The 23,609-nt window shown below is 43.1% G+C and overlaps 1 protein-coding gene across 1 annotated transcript; it reads right to left on the reverse strand.

Moving 5' to 3' along the window:
• Positions 1-110: 110 nt before the first annotated feature.
• On the reverse strand, positions 111-23,390 carry LOC115105557 (C2 domain-containing protein 2-like). The gene is made up of 13 exons (XM_029627734.2): positions 22,124-23,390; positions 21,263-21,358; positions 19,659-19,778; positions 9,644-9,745; positions 9,320-9,436; positions 8,928-9,039; positions 7,858-7,966; positions 7,586-7,650; positions 7,225-7,340; positions 6,892-7,066; positions 5,862-6,106; positions 5,435-5,738; positions 111-4,311 (listed from the first exon to the last, which is right to left on the reverse strand). Exons 1-13 carry the CDS (start codon positions 22,439-22,441, stop codon positions 4,052-4,054), a joined length of 2,139 nt encoding a protein of 712 aa, XP_029483594.2. The 5' UTR covers positions 22,442-23,390; the 3' UTR covers positions 111-4,051.
• Positions 23,391-23,609: the final 219 nt, after the last annotated feature.

Below are 23,609 nucleotides of genomic sequence, written 5' to 3' on the forward strand. Positions count from 1 at the left end.
TAATTGCTTAAAACAGGTGTGGCCTTCAAACATAAAATACATATAGCACTATTAATCAGAGAAAGACAAGCATTTTGTCACAGAGATTCAATGAAAACCGCACACTTGAGTGGTTATTCAGTTAATATTTATTGCTCAAGATGTTAAACCTGATATGTCAATAATTAGTCATAATCCCTGCATGGCATTGACTGTAATTAAATATTAGCAGGCAACCAGGTTCTGTACGTTTCACAGAGACAATATAAAATGTCAGCAAGCTGTTTAATAATATACAGGCCCACTGCTTATTGAAATGCATAATCTTGCACTTGTCAGTTGCCATTGATTAGGCTTAGAATCAAGTTTGCATGTTTAAAACACCCCACATTCTTTTCTGAAGTTTTAACAAGGTTTAAAGATGACTTTGGGTTTCGGCATACACCTCTAGCTGCAAGATGGCTCTAAAAGGGACCTTATTTACTGAAACAAGGAGCAGTCAGCTCATTGGGAACCCTTCCAGGAGCTTACGTCAATATTTGACCCACCACTGTTCAAATATGTGACCAGTTACAGGATCGGAGGCGTTTGGCACTCGTTCATACTTCACAGGAAAAGTACAAATAATAATAATATGGACACATAACCCATAGAGTATCTACAGCAGACAGAGAACTTAGTTAATGCTGTTGTTCAAGATCAACACAAATGGCATACCCTTTTTTTCAGCAACCAGATACCCCAGTGTAATCAGACATCCAAGGATATCATAAAAACACAGCTCATTGATTATGTTTTCATATGGGTTGTTGAGGGGAAATCCAACTGGCTCCTCTTTATGTCATTTTAATGCCACTCAGCAACATTCTCAAGTCCTCTGAAAACACCAGATCATTAGGTATAGATAGCACAGCTACTGCCGTTCTGGGACAGCATTTCCCAAGTCATTCGAAGACTGGTCATACCTGAAGAATTGACCATTTCCAAGAGGTAATCCCACTACAGTTTGTCACTACTACACAGGTAGAACAACTGTTCTCCAGTCTCTTCAAAAGCCTTGTAAACAGTAGGGCATCTGACTACTATGTCCATGTTGAGTACTGCCATCATGTCCATAAGAGTATAGCAGTCCTCTCAGTAGGCTCAATTCAATGAGAATTAAAACAGTAGTTGGCAGGGAATTTATCTTAAAACAACTCATTTAATTTACCTGCTTAAATAAAAGTACAATCATTAGCTAGATAAAATCCCAAAGCAGTCAAACCATTCAGATTTCCCAAAGATGTATCATCCTTTCTGTTTAGACAATGTTTAAAGCGCTGATATGTTACATTTCATTTTTAAAACAAAAAAACAGCAGAAACGCATGAGTGAATGACCCCTGTGTTTTTAGTGAACACTGCAACAAGTATGCCTTGAGGTAGGGTCACGTTCGTTCCCTCTCTCAGCATGATGTCATTGGGGTTCCATTTTCTACCTCACCAACCCCAGGCAGTTGTAGTATAAGGAATCTTAAGGTCGGACGACTAGAGGAAATTGCATTTAAAACACTGCAATATTTAAAATAAAAGTGATAATACAAAGCAAAGAAATATTTGAAAATGTTATCAAACAGAAAATTGCAATTTTCATGTTTTCCATAATGTCACTGCACTGTTTTGAAATAGTGTTTATGGTGGAAATTCCCAATTCTTTATTACCAAGTGTAATTTTGGACTTTACAAAACTAACCAATGACATCAAAAGATAACTTACACAGAACTGCCATAACTGTTGATGTCTGAAATGTTTAGTCTGGCATAAGATTTTCACAGTAGCTCTGAAGTTTGTATGTGAATTTACTTTTGATAAGATGTCTTGAATTAAAATGTTAGGTTTTATCATCTCCCACTAGTATCAGCCTTGCAGTGGAACAAACTGTCTCCCTTTGTCAACACAAACTCCTCTCTCAATCACAAAGTGCCTCCACAAACTGCTTGCTATTTATACAGATAAATAAGAGCAGTTCAAGTAATTACTCTTAAAAAGCTTTAAAAATCACACCTTGAGTGTAAAACCTAGAAAATGTATCTAGCAATGTGTGCAAATCATGTCAACACCACTCTTCTCTCCTTCTTTGGTCCCTCTGGGCCACATTTCAATCGGACCCTTTAAGAGGTCAAAGGTCAGGGTTGACCTCACTACCAAATATTTTTTATAACTAACCCAAGATGGACCAGAGCCTGTCGTTTCCAATGGGAGCAAATTAATCATACTGAGCAGAACAAACAAGGAGGTGGGCAGAGCCAAGCACGAGCTAGTGAGATCTTATTAGCGATTTATAGAATTTATTTTAATATTTCCGTTAGGGAACGCCTACTATGAAGTGCGAGTGTGCAATAACAATTTGCCTTTGCATTCAAAAACTACGGCATTTTCAAAACTTTGGCAAAGGGTAAAGTCTACAAAGTGTAGTCCACTCGGTTTGTTACCGATTCTAGTTATGGAAGCAGAAAACTGTATGAACATCAAATGTTTAATCAATGGGAAAACTAGCAGAATGTTGGCCAAAATCCATCTCACTCCATCTTCTCCCGCTGACAACCACTTGGCTTTCTCTCATAACCATATTTGGTAGTGAGTGGAAACACCAACCAGATGCTTCACATTTATACATCCGGTGAAATATCTGTCTCATTGTTCTGTGTTACTACACTAATAGGATGAGGGTGCAGGTTGGCCACAAGTAGTTATTCTTCTGGTTTAGAAGGCCACAAATACAGAATATGTTGTTTTTTTTAAATACAAAAATATTATCATGAACTGGCATGGAGGTGAAGAAAAAAAACATTTCAAATTAGCATTACCCAAAAACACTATCAAATATTTCTGCTCCAAAAAAAGTGAGGTTGGTGAAAGAGCCGGAGGGAGGGAGATAAAGATAATATTTTACCTCCATACTGCCTTCCAACCAGTAATGGAGGATTCACAGATCAGGAAGTGGAATCTATCAGTCAGTGCAAGGTGGTAGATGTGGAGGCAACATGGGGGGATGGAGGACTATCTGAGGGGAAGAAGAGGGTGGTGAGTACTATCGGAGGGGAAGAAAAGGGTGGTGTAGTGTGGGTGGTGGAGAACTATCAGAGGGGGAGAAGAGGGTGGTGAGTACTATCGGAGGGGAAGAAAAGGGTGGTGGAGTGGAGAACTATCGGAGGGGAAGAAAAGGGTGGTGGAGTGGAGAACTATCGGAGGGGAAGAAAAGGGTGGTGGAGTGGAGAACTATCGGAGGGGAAGAAAAGGGTGGTGGAGTGGAGAACTATCGGAGGGGAAGAAAAGGGTGGTGGAGTGGAGAACTATCGGAGGGGAAGGAGAGAGTGGTGGAGTGGAGAACTATCGGAGGAGAAGAAAAGGGTGGTGGAGTGGAGAACTATCGGAGGGGAAGAAAAGGGTGGTGGAGTGGAGAACTATCGGAGGAGAAGAAAAGGGTGGTGGAGTGGAGAACTATCGGAGGGGAAGGAGAGAGTGGTGGAGTGGAGAACTATCGGAGGAGAAGAAAAGGGTGGTGGAGTGGATAACAATCGGAGGGGAAGGAGAGAGTGGTGGAGTGGAGAACTATCGGAGGGGAAGAAAAGGGTGGTGGAGTGGAGAACTATCGGAGGGGAAGGAGAGAGTGGTGGAGTGGAGAACTATCGGAGGGGAAGGAGAGAGTGGTGGAGTGGAGAACTATCGGAGGGGAAGAAAAGGGTGGTGGAGTGGAGAACTATCGGAGGGGAAGAAAAGGGTGGTGGAGTGGAGAACTATCGGAGGGGAAGAAAAGGGTGGTGGAGTGGAGAACTATCGGAGGGGAAGGAGAGAGTGGTGGAGTGGAGAACTATCGGAGGAGAAGAAAAGGGTGGTGAGTACTATTGGAGGGGTAGGAGAGGGTGGTGGAGTGGGTGGGGTGGAGGACTATCGGAGGGAAAGGAGAGGGTGGTGGAGTGGAGGTAGAGGACCATCGTAGGGGAAGTAGAGGGGGGCTGGAGGCCTAGAGGGGAAGGAGAGGGTGGTGGAGTGGGGGCTGGAGGCCTATCGGGGGGAGGGGGGGGGGGGGGGGTCAGGCTGCATGCTGCTCCCCTGGGGTAGGAACGGGTGTCACTGTTTGGGTGGTGGTGGAGCCGTTGGCTGTGCTCTTGCTCGTGGGCAGCAGCTTGCGGTTCAGCATCCGGCTGAAGGTGGACGTGCGTTTCTCCCGGTCTACCGTCACAGGCTGCTCCAAGTACACCAGGTCGTTGTGCGACTGGCTCATCCCCGGGTCTTTGCACTGGCGGCGCCGGCGGAAGAACAGCTTGGCACTCCTGTGCATGAAGCTGCCTCCTGGTGGGAGGGAGAAAGGGAAACCAGAGGAGGTTGTCCTAAATTAATATAATTAATTTGACATTTAAGTAATTTAGCAGACGCTCGACTTACAGTTAGTGCATTCATCTTAAGGCAACCACGTATCACAAATGTACTTTCTATCAGTCAAGGTAGAAGGGGGGGTTAAGTGCAGGTGAAGTTTTTGTAAATTGTTTTTGGGGGGGTATTATTTAAGATACTGTTTACAATGTTTTCAGAAGATGGCCAGGGACTGCTGTTCTAGCTGATAGTAACTGTCAGATAGTGTCCTCTACCCTCATAATCCCAGTCTATTTTCACTAATACAATAGGGGAAAAAACATGAATTCTTGTTTGCACAATGCACCTCATAAATTGGAGCCAAGTTATATGCAAGAGATACTGTGAATATGTGGGCCAACGTTCACCCTTAGTTTAGGAAACTTGACACACGCTTCAATACAAAACTTTGCCAGATACATCTAGATACCTATCATTTTATCTTGGGAGGAGAAGAAAGGTGAACCACACCTTTATGCAAACCACATATTGATGAATGGGAGTAAATTAGGGTAAGTGGGTAAACAACAAACACACACAAACACCATTGAACAAGGACAAAGACAAGCTGAAAACAAGGACAATCAAACACGGACAAAGACAAGGTCAAAAAGAGAAAGTGGATTAACTAATAAATCTGGACTTGAAAAATAGAACCAACCATGACAGAATGCGCCTATAACTGCTCCTTACAACCAAACTAGGCACTGCTCCAGCCTACAATTGAATGGATGTTATACCATCTGAAAGCAAATGTGAATGTCACATTTCACAGATGGAGAGCATTCTAATCTAGTCAAGCTACCAACAGCTGTTCGGGAGGTGACTTACTCTTCTGGAAATCATTTGTGATTAGTTTCCTCTAAGAAGGCAAAGAAGAAAGTGACAAGGGAAGACATGATACATTGTGTCAGGAGGAAGGAACGATGAGAAATTAGATACATGACATGGAAAGAGAGAGAAAGAGATATATGCCCAGTAGAATATTGTAGGAAATAATAAGGCCAAAAATAAACCCAGCAATGAGATCTGTCTGCACAGGGCACATTCCATCAAATCTCACCTCTGCTCTTTTTGGATCCAGACTCTGCGATGCATAGTGACATGGAGGTTTTGTCTGGATCTTGGTCTGTGCCCTGTCCTGCTTGGCACTCCAAGTCCTCCGGGGCCTGCTGGGCTTGAGCCTGGACAACTCCACTGGGGCCCTCCTGGGGGTCTGACGACACCTCCAGGGGTTTGCTACTGGCTTTTACTACTGATGCAGTTGCCACAGCGATTTCCTGAGATCCCCCCTCCGACATAGAGGCGTCCATCGCAGCAGCATAGCCCGCCATCAGAGCCATCTCATCATCCTGAGACAGAGGAGTCTGGGAAATGGAGTACAGAACAGAAAACCCACTATTAGAGGTAGAGTGTACTGCCTACCTGCTCTGTAAGGTACATATTTGGCTTTCAGAAAAGCCCTATATAAATCCTATGTATTATGGTACCTTGGTCACTCCTGAGATGATGATGGTGCTCTTCTTGACCGGGGACTTGAGCTTCTGCTTGGCGGACTCGTGGAGTTGGCGGATGGCGGCCTCGGCCACAGGGTCGGTCCCGTTGAGCATGAGTAGCTCTGTGTCGGAGGAGGACAAGGCCTTGCTCCCCATGATCCCCAGCACGGACAGCTGCGCCGACACCCTTCGTCCTGACACCTTGGACTTGGTGCCGCTGGGAGGATTGGAGGGGGTCTCTGAAAACATACAAGGTCACTTGGATAAGTGGCTTATCAACTAATAACTTATACAAATATATATATATATTTTGATACATTTGATTTAAAATAATCTGAGCCCATCTTCTGTAAGCAACATCTCATAGTAAGGCTTAGCCTAGACTAGTGACAGTAATTTGTGTCAAAATGCCCAAACATCTGGTCTAGGGCACTGCATCGCAGCACTAGCTGTGCCATCAGAGACTCTGAGTTCGTGCCCAGGCTCTGTCGCAGCCGGCCGAGACCGGGAGGTCCGTGGGGCGACGCACAATTGGCCTAGCGTCGTCTGGGCTAGGGAGGGTTTGGCCGGTAGGGATATCCTTGTCTCATCACGCACCAGCGACTCCTGTGGCGGGCCGGGCGCAGTGCCCGCTAACCAAGGTAGCCAGGTTCACGGTGTTTCCTCCGACACATTGGTGCGGCTGGCTTCAGGGTTGGAGGCGCGCTGTGTTAAGAAGTAGTGCGGCTTGATTGGGTTGTGTTTCGGAGGACGCATGGCTTTCGACCTTTGTCTCTCCCGAGCCCGTACGGGAGTTGTAGCGATGAGACAAGTTAGTAATTACTAACAATTGGATACCACGAAATTGGGGAGAAAAGGGGATAAAAATGTATAAAAAACAAATAAATTAAAACAAATAAAAAAATGCCTGAACCTCAAAGCTCCAGAGAATGGTTGTCTGCAGTATGTGGATAAGGACCTTCAAATGAGTCTCTTATTGACATATTTTTAGTGTTCCAGATTAAAATGTTACTTCAATACGTACGCTGGGTTATATTTAGTCCAGGCAGTAGTGGTCGACCTGGTTTACTCTTCACTGCAGTGATTGTGGTGACCACAGTACCGCAGGGCATGACCGTGCGGTCCATCTCCACTCTCTTAGTGGGGGCTGGAGTAGGGGACTGCCATGACCGCACCTCACTGGGTTTCAGGTAGGTCAACTGTGATACAAAAGAAAGAAGGTAAAGACATGATTATCACACGTGTTCAAGTATAACTGATTGGAATTTCAATAAAACCTCAAAAACATTGTGTGAAACAATGTGTTGGATAGACTTGAATATGATATGCATTAAGTAGTTAAAAAGCTAGTTCTTACCTCAGCAGTAAGTGACCCTGTCACTTGATCTTCGGTCATGAGTGTAAATGTTTGCTGTCCTTTGGGCTGCTTCTTCACCAGATCAAAAGGCAAAGACACTTGACCCAGTAAGGAGTCTGTCAGGAAGACAACACATCCCAATCAGTTTGCGATTACAAGACTTCTTACCTACAGGACAAATAAATGAGTAAAATGGCAGACAACATGATACAGAGGACATTTTAACTGTCAGACAACGCTTTCATTGTTATTATAAACTATTTCAAAGTAAAACTATTTTGGGTGCGTATGGGACAGATTATTAGCATCATTCCCTCTCCCTGTACCTAAAGACAGTGATTCAAAACAAAGATACACTTACTCTCCTGCGGTTTCCCATCATCCAGCAGCTGAATTTTCAGCTCTTTTGATCGTCCATTCAGCTCACTGATGAGAGAAAGAGAAACATTCACTAAACTGAAAATGAGTAACAAAGACAATGAGGGAGAGAGGAGAACTGTGGGTTGGATATTACGCAACCGGTGGCAAGTGTTTACTAAGCGATTGAGCTCACAGGCTACAAATTAATTTTTGCTTTCCCTATAGACCGGGGTCTGTAAAGACGGTTTCTGGCAGCATTGGAGCTGGACTCACAAGATGAAGGGCTGGTCCCAGGCTGGACTGGCTGTGTTCTGTAAGACTGAAGTGGAGAGTTTCTGTGGAGGGTCATCTAGCTGCAGCACACACAGGGGATTCAGACTGCCTGCAAAGTGCAAACAACAGAAGATGAGTTTAACAGAAATGCATGTTCACATACAAATCAATTAGGGTTGGGGATAATGAAACACCAGTCAATACAGTATACTGACAACTCAATTTATGAGCATTATGATTTTTGAACATTAGATCAAATTGACTTTAGATGTCTGAACCACAGAACTAGAATGAATTCATTCTACTTCTATGGTCTGAACACTTTAGTTTAATAGCATGCTAATAACTTTGAGTGATTTTGTGACCAGTATCTTTACATGTCAATGACTGAGATAAAGCAGCGCTGGCTATCAGGCTTGTAACAGAATAAATAATGCATCAACTAGTAGAGACACAAGTTGCCCTGGCCATTGGCCAACTAAACACTCAGCTTCAGGCCGGACTGAGGCTAAGCTAAGGGGAATGGAGCCATTACAAGATAACAGGAAACTTCACTAGTGATTGGCAAGCCAGGCTGAAACTCAATGAAATGGACCTGGATTGCTTTAATTCATTAAATATCTGCAGTTATGTAGAGCCTTTCAGACAGCACACACCAAAAAGCTGCTGCCTCCTTAGCTTTGGGTTGCAGCCAATTTCAAAAATCCTAGCAGCATAATTGTCCACTTTGCTTTAATGAAAAAGAAGCCATGGGGGTGAGAAGTGGTGACCGCCACAAATTAATTTATCAATGGTAATCTATTCAGGGAGATACGCTCTGCCCCTGCTGTGGGGTGATGAGCTGCAGCTATGCCAGCCCTGCTACTGTAGGAGAGTTTAGAGCCACAATGATTAGGGTTCAACAGAGGTCAGAAAATAACAAGTCTCAGTGGCTCCTTGGGTTCCATGATGCAGTGATCTCTTCTGGCAGCCACCTTAAGATGAGGCACATTTGGAGCTGTAACAAAACTTCAGTGTTTTGATCATGTTTCCATAGTCGAACCAGATTGTGAGCCAGTGGTGTCCCTCACCTGCAGCACCGTCCTCCTGCTCCTTACACGTTACCCGGATATTCTTGACCAGCAGCTTCCAGTCGTGAGCACGGGGGGGCTTGGGCGGTGATGTCACCTTGTTACGGGCCTCCTAGAAAAGGTGACAGAGAACATGGCGATACTAGGCACTTCCATATGCCATGTAGTGCAGAGTAGAAATGTAGAGCTAGAGGGTGTGCAGGCTATTGTTCCAGCTCAGCACTAACACATCTGACTCAAGAACGTGGGGTGTAGAGACTAAGCAACCTATCAATGTTGCTATGTAAGCGCTTCAGCACATCAATCAATGGAGAGGTATAGAGATGGCCACGGGGTGACAGGAGCACGATGTGCTGACGCTGTGTTTTTGTTGTCGTATGTCTTCCTCTCACCTTGACCTCTGTGGCCTGAGCAGGCCTGCAACTCAGCATAATGGAGGGACGCACCGCACACAGCAGCTGTCTCAGCCTGTCCTTTACTGCAGCCACACTGGGGCCTGTGGCATGGTCCTGACAGAGACGTACAACAAACAAACCGATCAACTATCCCATCATATCACTAGCAATCATCGCCATTACACTTTGACTTGTCTGGACTGATGGTGTTGGGATACATCCTAAAGGAACATGTTCAGGTTTGCAGTTTACACTCAAGAAGTATTGAAGCGCTCAAATGTGTATTGCCTTTAACACTACAACTGAGACGGTGGGCTGTACCTGTGTGAAGCTGGGGCTGAGCTGCAGGTCCCAAGTCTCGAGATGGCACACCCCCCAGACCACCTGGACCTGCCCTTCAGCCTCCCTCATCTGCAAGTCCAACTGGGGAACAGAGGGCAACAGAACCACCATAAGCAACAACACCATTTCACACACACACAGCTCAGAGTGCAAGCCAACACAATCAGCCGTAATTGAGCAGTCCAGCACAGAGAGAGTAAGTGAGAGAGAGTGAGTGAGGAGAGTGGAGGTGATCGTCAAAGGTAGGACTGTACTAGTGACTGGGCCATCCTAGGGCTGTTACGGTGACTGTATAACCGGCACACCGGCAGTCACGAGTCATGACTGCAGTCAAATTCCAGTAACTAGGCTTCTCCAAGCTCTGATGCTGCTGATGGTCATTAGTAGACTACCTAACTTGCAAACTGCCTGGTATTCAGCACTCTATTGTCCCTCTAATCACTCTGACATCAATGCAAATGTATCGGAAATCTAATCAAACACTTGATGAGAGCCCATGAGCTCATGTTGTGCAACATTTCTATAGGCTGTGTAATTGCATGAGAATTGCATGAGTTTTTATGGCCTCTACTAAAAAGAGGGTCAGCTTTCTATAGGTTAAGCCTACTATATTTATTTATCCACTTTACTAATATTAAACCCATTGCTTTTCTTTACAACAGGAGTATACCGGTAGCCTAATTGGCTAGCATAAAAATTAACCACAGGAAAAACATCCTCCATTCGCAATTTAAGTGCAGAGATTTTTTTGTTCTGAGACCGGTGCATGATAACGGTCCATCATAAATCAAAAGTAATTTCACACATATATTTAGTATATGTGAAGACAACATTAAATTAAGAAGTCTGATGTGTGACAATATTATCACTTGTGAATGATGTATTATCACTTGTGAATGACACCCAGCATGTGCAGTAAGGCAAGAAACAGCGCATCCCTTTTTTGTTGTTGCACTTTTTCAAATCCTAGTCGCACACCTCATGTCGCCTAGCCCATAATCCTATATGTTTTGATAAGGATTGTATCACAACTAAAGTGGCCAAATAACTTGTTAAAATAAAGCACATTAATCCGCATTACATAGTCGGCGCTTGAGCTTCAAGTTCGGCGAAGATGATTTAAACCATAAAAATGCACCTTTATATTAAAAATTACATGCATAAATCAGATTTGCAGTCACTTGTGTGTTATCCCGCAAATTGATTGCATTTTGGAACATTCGCACCTACTGCCGTGTGCTGCACTTATAATCTAAAGAAACAGCCTAATAGTTTACCAACATTTTAAGCTAAACATTCTGATCTGTTGCATCAGACTCAGTGCTTTAAAAAGAAAAATTGTTGCGAGTGGTTGTATTAATTTGGGATCTATCGCATCACACAACTGTCCCATACTATGTTTCACTGGAATTGGAGAATTTGGCTTAGATTAATCAAAAAAGTTCTGTACATGGAATTGTATGTTTTTTTTACTCATTCTTTTCTAATCTTTACTGCCCTGCCCACTTCACTTTTGCTCCAAGCAGAGGAAACTGCAGTTCTGAAATACATCAGACTTCTGCCTCAGCGTACATGTTGGACCCCAACTATGCTGGCAAGAGCATCCTGTCTGGTGCAGAGATCTTTACAACTGTGTCTCGCCACCTTGGCCTGGATGAGGGCAAGGTTCTTGGCAGTCTGGCGAAGTACACTTCCAAGAAAAGGCTTTGGGATGGAGTTGCAATATGGCATTTGGTCAACATATTCCATCAGCCACCTGGTGGAAGGGACTTTGTGGATCTGAGGCTCTTTCCCCTGTTGCCTCCATCATCCTCCAAATCCCACCAACATTAGCCGCCTCAGAGCGCAACTGGTCCTTGTTTGGGAACACACACACCAAAGCACGCAACAGGCTGACCAATACAAGGGTTGAAAAATTGGTGGCCATCCGGGCAAATTTGAGGCTTTTTGAGCCTGTCAACAAGCCATCCTCAACAAGGTTGGAAAGTGACAGTGAAGATGAGGCCACGGAGTCTGATGTTCAAGAGGTGGACATTGAAGAGGTCCAGGCAGAAGACATGGAAGCCTGAGAGGAAGACAACCAAAGCTTTAGTTTCTAGACTATCATTTTACAGATGCGATGGATCATTATTCCCTTTTGTTGTTCATTGAAATCATCCCATGTGAAGAGTCAACTCATTTAGTTAAAGTTCAATTCTTACCTAAATAGTTATTTTTTATTTCTATTGGAAGGATTTAATAATTTGCCATGTCTACTTATGATGAGGTAAAAGGTTTATGTTTCTGTCTCCGTATGATATGGTAAAAACATTCAATACAAAAAACATCTCCATTTAAATGGTATTAATATTCATTTGCATATATTCCCGTTAATTCCCATGGAAAGTTTCCACCTCTGAATATCCCCCAAAATGTGCAATCCTAACCGCCACAGCCCTGGGCCATCCTGTCCCAAAATGCCTAGATTCTGCTCTGGCTGTACAGACAAATCTGTGTTACCAAACAAAGGCTTTTTCTGATAGCACTGAAATACCCAGGTAAAATTCCTGGATTAAGTAAAACAAAAAGTTTGGTCAGTAAAAGTAGATTTCGGTCAGACTGGAAACAGTGTAGGCCTAAGGGTTACTTAAGTTTGCTTGTACTGTGCTCTAAGTAATGGAGAGCACAACAAACATACAGTGCATTCGGGAAAAGTATTCTGAACCCTTGACCTTTTCCACATTTTGTTATTTGACAGCCTTATTCTAAAATGGATTAAATTTTTAAAAAAAATCCTCAATCTACAAACAATACCCTATAACGACAAAGCGAAAAGGTTTAGAAATTATTGCTAATTAATTGTATTTTTATTTATTTTTTTAAAATCAGAAAGACCTTAAGTATTCAGACACTTTGCTATGACTCGAAATTGATCTCAGGTGCATCCATTGATCATCCTTGAGATGTTTATACAACTTGATTGGAGTCCACCTGTGGTAAATTCAATTGATTTGATGTGATTTGGAAAGGCACACACCTGTCTATCAAGGTCCCACAGTTGGCAGTACATGTCAAAGTAAAAACCAAGCCATGAGGTTGAACGAATTGTCCCGTAGAGGTTTGTGTCAAGGCACAGATCTGGGGAAGGGTACCTAACAATTTTTGCAGCATTGAAGGGCCGAAGAACACAGTGGCCTCCATCATTCTTAAATGGAAGAAGTTTGGAAACACAAAAACTCTTCCTAAAGCTGGCCACCCTGCCAAACTGAGCAATCAGGGGGAGAAGGGCCTTGGTTAGGGAGGCGACCAGGAACCCGATGGTCACTCTGACAGAGCTCTAGAGTTCCTCTAAGGAGATGGGAAAACATTCCAGAAGGACAACCATCTCTGCAGCACTCCACCAATCAGGCCTTTGGCGGTAGAGTCACCAGACAGAAGCCACTCCTCAGTAAAAGGCACATGACAGTCCGATTGGAATTTGCCTAAAGGCACCTAAAGGACTCTGACCATAAGAAACAAGATTCTCTAGTCTGATAAAACAGATTCGCCAAGCTTGTAGCGTCATACCAAAGAAGACTTGAGGCTGTAATCGATGCCAAAAGTGCTTCAACAAAGTACTGAGTAGAGGGTCTGAACACTTACAGTACCAGTCAAAAGTTGACACACCTACTCATTCAAGGGTTTTTCTTTATTTTTTGTTGTTGTAGAATAATAGTGAAGACATCAAAACTATGAAATAACATATGTAATTATGTAGTAACCAAAAAAAGTGTTTAACAAATGAAAATATATTTTATATTTGAGATTCTTCAAAGTAGACACTCTATGCTTTGACAGCTTTGCACACGCTTGGCATTCTCTTAACCAGCTTCATGAGGTAGTCACCTGGAATGCATTTCAATTAACAAGTGTGCCTGGTTAAAAGTTCATTTGTGGAATTTCTTTCCTTCTTAATGCATTTGAGTGAATCAGTTGTGTTGTGACAAGGTAGGGGTAGAATACAGATGCCCTATTTGGTAAAATACCAAGTAAAAAAATCAAAGAGAAATTACAATCCATCATTATTTTAAGACATGAAGGTCAGTCAATACTAGAGGTCGACCAATTAATCGGAATAGCCGATTAATTAGGTCAGATTTCAAGTTTTCATAACAAATAAAAGGTGTGATTATTATTTTTTTTGGCCGATTTAAAAAATATATATCTTTTTTTTACACCTTTATTTAACTAGGCAGTCAATTAAGAGCGCATTCTTATTTTCAATGACGGCCTAGGAACGATGGGTTAACTGCCTTGTTCAGGGGCAGAATGACAGATTTTTACCTCGTCAGCTCAGGGATTCAATCTTGCAACCTTACAGTTAACTAGTCCAACGCTCTAACCACCTGCCTCTCATTGCACTCCAGGAGGAGCTTGCCTGTTACGCGAATGCAGTAAGCCAAGGTAAGTTGCTAGCTAGCATTAAACTTATCTTATAAAAAACAAATCAATCAATCATAATCACTAGTTAACTACACATGGTTGATGATATTACTAGTTTATCTAGCGTGTCCTGCGTTACATATAATCGATGCGGTGAGTATCGTTGCTCCAATGTGTACCTAACCATAAACACCAATGCCTTTCTTAAAACAAAAACACAGAATTATATATTTTTAAACCTGCATATTTAGCTAAAAGAAATCCAGGTTAGCAGGCAATATTAACCAGGTGAAATTGTGTCACTTCTCTTGCGTTCATTGCACGCAGAGTCAGTGTATATGGGCCGCCTAATTTGCCAGAATTTTACGTAATTATGACATAACACTGAAGGTTGTGCAATGTAACAGCTATATTAGTTCCTGTTCCCAAGAAAGCGAAGGTAACTGAGCTAAACGACGACCGCCCCGTAGCACTCACTTCCGTCATCATGAAGTGCTCTGAGAGACTAGTCAAGGACCATATCACCTCCACCCTACCTGACACCCTAGACCCACTCCAACTTGCTTACCGCCCCAATAGGTCCACAGACGACGCAATCGCAATCACACTGCCCTAACCCACCTGGACAAGAGGAATACCTATGTGAGAATGCTGTTCATCGACTACAGCTCAGCATTTAACACCATTGTACCCTCCAAACTCGTCATCAAGCTCGAGACCCGACCCCGCCCTGTGCAACTGGTTACTGGAGTTCCTGACGGGCCGCCCCCCAGGTGGTGAGGGTAGGTAACAACATCTCCACCCCGCTGATCCTCAACACTGGGGCCCCACAAGGGTGTGTTCTGAGCCCTCTCCTGTACTCCCTGTTCACCCACGACTGCGTGGCCATGCACGCCTCCAACTCAATCATCAAGTTTGCGGACGACACTACAGTGGTAGGCTTGATTACCAACAACGATGTGACGGCCTACAGGGAGGAGGTGAGGGCCCTCGGAGTGTGGTGTCAGGAAAATAACCTCACACTCAATGTCAACAAAACAAAGGAGATGATTGTAGACTTCAGGAAACAGCAGAGGGAGCACCCCCCTATACACATCGACAGGACAGTAGTAGAGGGTAGTAAGTTTCAAGTTCCTCGGCATACACATCACGGACAAACTGAATTGGTCCACCCACACAGACAGCGTTGTGAAGAAGGCGCAGTAGCGCCTCTTCAACCTCAGGAGGCTGAAGAAATTCGGCTTGTCACCAAAAGCACTCACAAACTTCTATAGATGCACAACCAAGAGCATCCTGTCAGGCTGTATCACCGCCTGGTACGGCAACTGCTCCGCCCACAACCGTAAGGCTCTCCAGAGGGTAGTGAGGTCTGCAAAACGCATCACCGGGGGCAAACTACCTGCCCTCCAGGACACCTACACCACCCGATGTCACAGGAAGGCCATAAAGATCATCAAGGACAACAACCACCCGAGCCACTGCCTGTTCACCCCGCTATCATCCAGAAGGCGAGGTCAGTACAGGTGCATCAAAGCTGGGACCGAGAGACTGAAAAACAGCTTCTATCTCAAGGCCATCAGACTGTTAAACAGCCACCACTAACATTGAGTGGCTGCTGCCAACACACTGACTCAACTCCAACCACTTTAATAATGGGAATTGATGGAAATGTATGTAAAATATATCACTAGCCACTTTATATAATGTTTACATACCCTACATTACTCATCTTATATGTATATGTATATACTGTACTCTATATCATCTACTGCATCTTGCCATCTTATGTAATACATGTATCATTAGCCACTTTAAGTTTATATACCCTACATTACTCATCTCATATGGATATACTGTACTCTATACCATCTACTGCATCTTGCCTATGCCGTTCTGTACCATCACTCATTCATATATCTGTATGTACATATTCTTTATCCCTTTACGCTTGTGTGTATAAGGTAGTAGTTGTGGAATTGTTAGGTTAGATTACTCGTTGGTTATGACTGCATTGTCAGAACTAGAAGCACAAGCATTTGGAGACAGTTATCTCCATCACCAACTTTAAACATCTGCTATCTGAGCAGCTAACCGATCGCTGCAGCTGTACATAGTCCCATCGGTATATAGCCCACCCAATTTACCTACCACATCCCCATACTGTTTTTACTTTATTTACTTTTCTGCTCTTTTGCACACCAGTATCTCTACCTGCACATGTTCATTTGATCATTTATCACTCCAGTGTTAATCTGCTAAATTGTAATTATTCACTCCTATGGCCTATTTATTGCCTACCTCCTCATGCCTTTTGCACACAATGTATATAGATTTTATTTTTTCTGCTATGTTATTGACTTGTTTATTGTTTACTCCATGTGTAACTCTGTGTTGTTGTCTGTACACACTGCTATGCTTTATCTTGGCCAGGTCGCAGTTGCAAATGAGAACTTGTAAAGCAGGAAGCACCAGTGACTAGATCAATAATAAAGTGGTCAGATGAAGCAGATGCTAAGCTACAAGACTGTTTTGCTAGCTTAGACCGGAATATGTTCCGGGATTCCTCCAATGGCATTGAGGACTTCACCTATGTGAACACCTATGTGAGAATGCTCTTCATTGACTAAAGCTCAGCGTTCAACACCATAGTACCCTCAAAGCTTATCAATAAGATAAGGACTTTGGGACTAAACACCTTATGCAACAAGATCCTGGGCTTCCTGATGGGCCACCTCCAGGTGTTAAGGGTAGGTAACAACACATTCGCCACGCTGATCCTCAACACAGGGGCCCCTCAGGGGTGCGTGCTCAGTCCCCTCTTGTACTCCCTATTCACTCATGACTGCACGTCCAGGAACAACTCCAACACCACCATAAAGTTTGCAGATGACACAACAGTGATAGGCCTGATCATCGACAAGACAACCTATAGGGAGGAGGTCAGAGACCTGGCCATGTGGTGCCAGGACAACAACCTCTCCCTCAACGTGATAAGACAAAGGAGATGATTGTGGACTATAAGAAAAGAGGACCAAGCACTCCCCTATTCTCATTGACGGAGCTGCAGTGGGGCAGGTTGATAGCTTCAAGTTCCTTGGTGTCCACATCATCAACAAACTAACATGGTCCAAGCACACCAAGATAGTTGTGAAGAGGGCAGGACAAAACCTATTTCCCCACAGGAGACTGAAAAGATTTAGCATGGGTCCTCAGATCCTCAAAAAGTTCTACAGCTGCACCATAGAGAGCATTCTGACTGGTTGAATCACTGCCTGGTATGAGAACTGCCCAGCCTCCGACCGCAAGGCAATACAGAGGGTAGTGCGAACGGCCCAGTACATCACTGCCATCCAGGACCTCTGTACTAGGCGGTGTCAGGGGAAGGCCCTAAAAATTGTCAAAGACTCCAGCCACCCTAGTCATAGACTGCTCTCTCTGCTACCGCACGGCAAGCGGTACCGGAGCACCAAGTCTAGGTCCAAGAGGCTTCTAAACAGCTTCTACCCCAAGCCTTAAGAATCCTGAACACCTAATCAAATGGCTACCCAGACTATTTGCATTGCACCCCCCTCCACTCCCCCTCTTTTACACCGCTGCTACTCTGTTGTTATCATCTATGTATAGTCACTTTAATAACTCTCCCTTCATGTATATATTACCTCAACTAACCGGTGCCCCCGCACATTGACTCTGCACCGGTACCCCCCTGTATATAGTCTTGCTATTGTTATTTTACTGATGCTCTTTAATTACTTGTTACTTTTATTTCTTATCCATATTTTTCTTAACTGCATTGTCGGTTTGGGGCTAGTAAGTAAGCATTTCACTGTGAGGTCTACACCGGTTGTATTTGGCGCACGTGACCGATAAAATTGTATTTGATTTATGACTCACGTGATATGCCTCCACTGCAATCATACTACAGTAATGTTAGAACTGTGTGGTTTACATAGTCAAAGTGCACTGAGCAGCGCAACCACAGAGTGTGTGAGGCAGAAAGAGAAACACGCACTGTCTCAATATACTGTATAAATACACTGTGTACAAAAAACATTAAGAACACCTTCCTAATATTGAGTTGCACCAATTTGTTGGGGCATGGACTCTACAAGATGTCGAAAGCGATCCACAGGGATGCTGGTCCATGTTGACTCCAATACTTCCCACAGTTGTGTCAAGCACGTACCATCATACCCCGTTCAAAGGCACTTAAATACTTAGTCTTGCCCATTCACCCTCTGAATGGCACACATACAAAATTCATATCGCAAGGCTTAAAAATCCTTCTTTAACATCTCCCCCCACCCCCATCATCTACACTGATTGAAGTTGATTTAACAAGTGACATTAATAAGGGATCATAGATTTAATCTGGATTCTCCTGGTCAGTCTATGTCATGGAATTCACAACGTTTTGTACACTCAGTGTATATCTGTTCACAATACCTCATGACAAGAACAAGAACCATTCTAGTGTTGGTTAGTCAGTCATTCGTCGCAACTTAAAAAAGGATGAAAATATTTCGAAAGGCCTGTTCCTAGGACTTTTCCAGACCAAACCGAAGAGACCTGTAAAAAACAAATAGTCTCCTTCTACACCACCCAAAAACAACAGCATATCCAAAACAATAACAAAGGTGTCCTGACCGAACTTAATCCAGGCTTCAGTTTATTAAAAGGGATTGCTAACTAGCATTAGCGCAATGACTGGAAGTCTATAGGTAACTGCTAGCATGTTAGTAGATTCCCATAGATGTCCAGTCATTGTGCTAACGCTAGTTAGCAATGGATCGCAAAACTACCTGTAACTTCCTTCATGCTGGACACAGAGATATAAAAATGGTATCCACGAGTCCATCTGACTCTGGGAAAGTAGATACAGGGCGTCATTGCCAAAATCCTAAAAGTGTCCTATTAAACCTCTCACTGGATTTGTATTTATGGCAGATTCAGATCAGGCCCACAATGAGGCAAAAAGCAAAGCACCATATTTCGAAATAACTTTAATTCAAGCAGAGAGAAAAAGGCTAGATTGCGTAAACATTGTGGGTAAACCTGAGACTTGACTGTAAATCGTGCCCAGTCAGTTATGGGCCGTGCTACTAAAATAGATGAATCAAGCCATCTCTACTTAGGCTCTCTTTCATGCAAAACCATCACTCAACATCAAGACCATTGTTTTTGGGTGGAAAATTCTTAATTCCATTAGTATGTGATTGTGTCTGTGATTATACTCCAACAATAAAAGTGGAGGTAGTAGGGAAAGTGGGGCACCTTTACCAAAAAATGAGGGAGCTGGGAACTCATCCCCTCCAGTATTTTACATAACACTGACAGTAATTTAAACAAGGTCTCGAGGGCATTTATCAACCTCTGAGTCCTCAACATTTAATCTGATTCTCGTAGCAGAAGCGAAGCTCTGCTGAAGTGCGTCATGTTCAATAAATCAGAGCTTCCTCCATTAAGACAACCAGGAACCCTGCCACCTCTGACTCGCTCTCCCTTTGTTCGTATTAAGCATAGCTCCAATTGAAATGGGAAGGGATATATTATAGCTGCAGATGTAGTGAGCACAACGGTTGTGTTCATTTACCTGCAGTTCAAGTGGAGATATCTTTACGCTGTACCTACAGGGATCTCCTGGAGACATGGCTGATGGTGAAGCACTGAGGGAGAACTGAAGCTTGTCCCCGACCACCTTGCATCGTGCAGCCTATAGGAAGACAATACAGCTAATAGTTACAATAGTACCATACAATAAGCGAGGGAACACTCAAAAATGTATTTGAGGTAAAAAGGTGCTTGGTGCTAAACATGCCTAACTATGATTGTGGTATTCTTGCAAACTGCATACGTGGCTCACATTACAATTGGTTAACCTGTAGTTTTTCCTTAATAGGAACTATGTGTTTTGCTTATTTCAGAGTGTGACAACAATCAACTTGAAAGCTCAAACATGAAGCATCTCATTAAAGGAGGGTACTGCCCAGTTCTCCCTGCTTGACCCTCCTTGTCATTGGTTCCCTAGTCTCCTTATGGTGCTTTCAAGACAACTGGTAACTCTGGGGGGGGGGGGGGGACTAGGTAAAATCATGACATCATTGATCTTCAGGTTGGAACGCTAGAAAGATGCCAGAGTTTTCCACTTGGAAATCTGAGTTAGATGACCGTTCTAATGATTTTTCCTAGTGGGAGCTAGTTTTTCGCCACTCCAGAGTTCCCGGTTGTCCTGAACACACTGGAGTCGGAAGTTGGAGAACTCGAGTTCTGAGTTGTTTTACAGTGCTGGTCTGTACTGGGCTGGCTATAAGGGGACAGCTACATAAGCTTCTTACTGCATACACATACCAATGGAGGCAGGGCAAGGACACACCTTTGTTCACCAAAGTCTCTGGGAGCAGAAAACAATGAAGCAGCATCTGGATCTTGCATATTATAGAAAAGCCCCTAAAAAACTGAGCAGGCATTTAATAACACAGACTAGTTTAAATCGTTGCTTTGCTTTGTTTCTCCATACAAAATCTGCCAATGCTATTGCTGAAAATCTTATTGATAACTTGTTGTTCATCTTCCTTTTAGAAGAGGGCTGGTTATATGAGGATCCCATAAACTTAGAGCTGGAGAGGGGGTAGTAAAAGTGTGCTTACAGCATGAAAACTGTAAAGAGGCTGCTATTGGCTCCAGCCAGACAATTTAAGGGGAGGGGGAAATGTCTGGAAGTGCCAGTGAAGTTAATGGACATTGTGTAACTCAGGATATTGGCCACTGCAGACCTGAAATTAAGTTAAATGGCTGTAGCACCAGTAGATCAGCCCCTCTACATTGAATTACAGTGGAAGAGTGGATTGACTACAGAGCTGGGTTATGACATTAGGGCATGTTGATTAGGAAATGGCAACAGCATAAATGCTTGCTTTTCTAGCTGTAATGAATGTCAAAGAGGCCAACACTGCCAAAATAAAAATTATTTCATTGGCTATAGGAGAATGAGGACGCTGCACTGGGTTCAACAATGACAACATTGATCCAGATTTCTCTTAACTCGATCTTGATTTTATCAGGAAAAGAAGCATTCAAAAACAATGATAAAACCATGTCTGGGCTATAATGCATTAATGTACTGAGCTTTTCATTGTGTGCGCAATTTATTGAGAACCATTGGATGAGAGCCCGTCCCTGTGTATCAGACTATCTTACCTTCTGACTAGCAGACTTCTTGAAGCTGGACACTTGGCCAACCACCAGTTCTGATGACTCGAGGCCGTCCTCTTCTAATATTAGTTGCACTGGGCACTGTGTGAGTTAGGAGTACACCGGTCAGGTCAGGAGGTGATCAGCAATAGGCTATGCCCCAACAACTGTCATTATCTCAACATAACACTTCATTTTGACAGTTTCAGTCAAAGAGTTTGAGAACATGGAAGAAATGGGCCACCTTTACAATTTGGATCACGCTTACAGTTTGCGGCTACAGGAGCTTCAACTCTTGACAGTAGCTTGAGAAATTAGGTTTTAACAAGGCAGTGTCAATGTATGGGAATCAAGATTGTTGACACTGTATTCCGTGACGGGGAGCCTGTGCTGCTCACATGTGTGCTCAAGTCTTGTTAGGTTCATACAGATCCTGTATTCATATATTGTTTGTTTGGCTACAGTGGATTCTTTATCATGTCTACCAGGGACTATTTAAAAAAAAAATATATATATATATATATATATATGCGTAGCTACAGTCAGCTCTGTAGTTTCCCAATAGTAATCTGTTAAGTGAAACAATCTATTGGTCGACATGGGACTTGAATTTTTCAACTAACCTGCTATTAGCGATACTGTATTTGTTTTCGTTTCGGGGGAAAGGGTATATTGTAAATGTTCGTGTACAGTTGCAGGTGATTCTACAAAAAACACAGAAAGCTTAGAAATATATTAAATCCACAGTAGCACCAAGAGCAGGTTATTTGAAAATTCCAGTGGCGTTAAGTATAAGCTAACCTGTAACGCCCAGTAATGGAAACATACGTATCACATATATGTCGTACAAACCGTAGTTAGACTTACCCCAGACTTCGTCGATTCGTCATTCAAAGCTCTGCACCAAGCCCCTCTCCACTGACTTTTCCAACTGTTCAGTGAAAGCGCCCAACCCAACAGAACGTCCGCTTCCCCCGAACCAGCATTGTTTTGCTCAGGCATCTGTATCCGTAGAACGCTGTAAAAATACTGTACTAGATACAGTATCAATGTAATGATGGAGGCAATAAACAGCGTAACCATGCAAAGCCATGGCAAGTCTCCCAACCCAGAGTTTGTAGGGAGACTTTCTGCGTCATATTCTCCCAAATCAGCATTTGAAAGATTAATTTCTGAGCCAGGCATCCTCAGCAATTTACCTGGTTAGCTAGCTATGTATTTAGCTAATAACAATGGTCCCTTAAAAGTAAGACCAGTACAAAAACATGGTCCGATGATCTTTGCAAGAAAGTCCCTGTCATTCAAGACAACTAGCTAACAGAGGACGAGATCCAACTATTATAGCAATGGGAGCTAGCCTTGCCACCACAAGTTCAACCACTGAACCAGTATGAAAGCTAATGTTAGCCTCTTGTCAATAATATCCTGGCTCCTGACTGAGGCGCAACTTTAAACGAAAATAAAATACCCAAGACGAGTAACTTGGCTGGCGACAGACTTCTCAAGGATGTAATCTTGCTATCTAACGTTATCTGGTTTGAAAACTGCAGTCAGAAGAATGCTAGCTAGGTAGCTAAAAACAAGCAAGTAAAATACATGGTTTCCTTTATTGCAAGTAGCTAGCTAAAATAACGTGAGTGTTATTCTGAGTAACGTTAAGTTTTACCAAGCTTCTAAGTAAGTTCCACAGCTCTAGCTGAACAACATTGTATCAAATGTCTGTCTTTGGCCAGCTAGCCAACAACAGTAAGTTAGCTACACATGGTTACTAGCTTTTCATAAAAGTTAGCTAACTTCAGACCTTTCTTTCATTCGATTGCTAGCTAACGTGTATTCTAGTAAATTGCAGTAGGTAGCTAACAAGCAAGTTAGCTAGCTGCTACCCAGTAACACGTATTCCAAAATGTAATGTCCATGAATCATTTCTGGCGTCCATGGTGTAAAACAAAGTGAAACTAATGTGTGGCTAGCTTTAAACGGCGGAGGGGAAAATGATAATTTCGTGAGGTTCTTATAAAGCCTCATCTCAAACTTGCAGAGCTTCTCCGATACCAACGATGACCGAAATCGCAAACTTGCCAATGCGATATATGTGACATGAACTGTTATTCCCAGAGTGCATAGCGATATCTTAAAGCACCCCAAGTGCGCCCTGTTTTAACCTCTAGCGGGTCTTTCGAAACTATCAATTATATCTTCAAATACATTTTCTTATATAAGAAAAGCAGCTTTCTGATGCGGGAATAACTGCAATTACATAGCTATTATCGATACACGTTTTGTTACCTTGCAGAGATACAAGGCTCGGATTGGACCAAACTACATTCCGTAGATTTTCCAGTGTTGTGTTTAC

The sequence above is a fragment of the Oncorhynchus nerka genome, linkage group LG22 (assembly GCF_034236695.1).
Source record: "Oncorhynchus nerka isolate Pitt River linkage group LG22, Oner_Uvic_2.0, whole genome shotgun sequence".
NCBI classification, from domain to species: domain Eukaryota; kingdom Metazoa; phylum Chordata; class Actinopteri; order Salmoniformes; family Salmonidae; genus Oncorhynchus; species Oncorhynchus nerka.

Excerpts from the sequence above, each read along its gene's own strand:
- LOC115105557 (XM_029627734.2), bottom strand. The coding sequence starts at position 22,441 with ATGCCTGGCTCAGAAATTAATCTTTCAAATGCTGATTTGGGAGAATAT. Across the intron at positions 9,746-19,658 it reads TATCTCCACTTGAACTGCAG|TTGGACTTGCAGATGAGGGA; the intron begins GTAAATGAACAC and ends TCTGTTCCCCAG. Across the intron at positions 7,967-8,927 it reads GCAGGAGGACGGTGCTGCAG|GCAGTCTGAATCCCCTGTGT; the intron begins GTGAGGGACACC and ends TGCACTTTGCAG.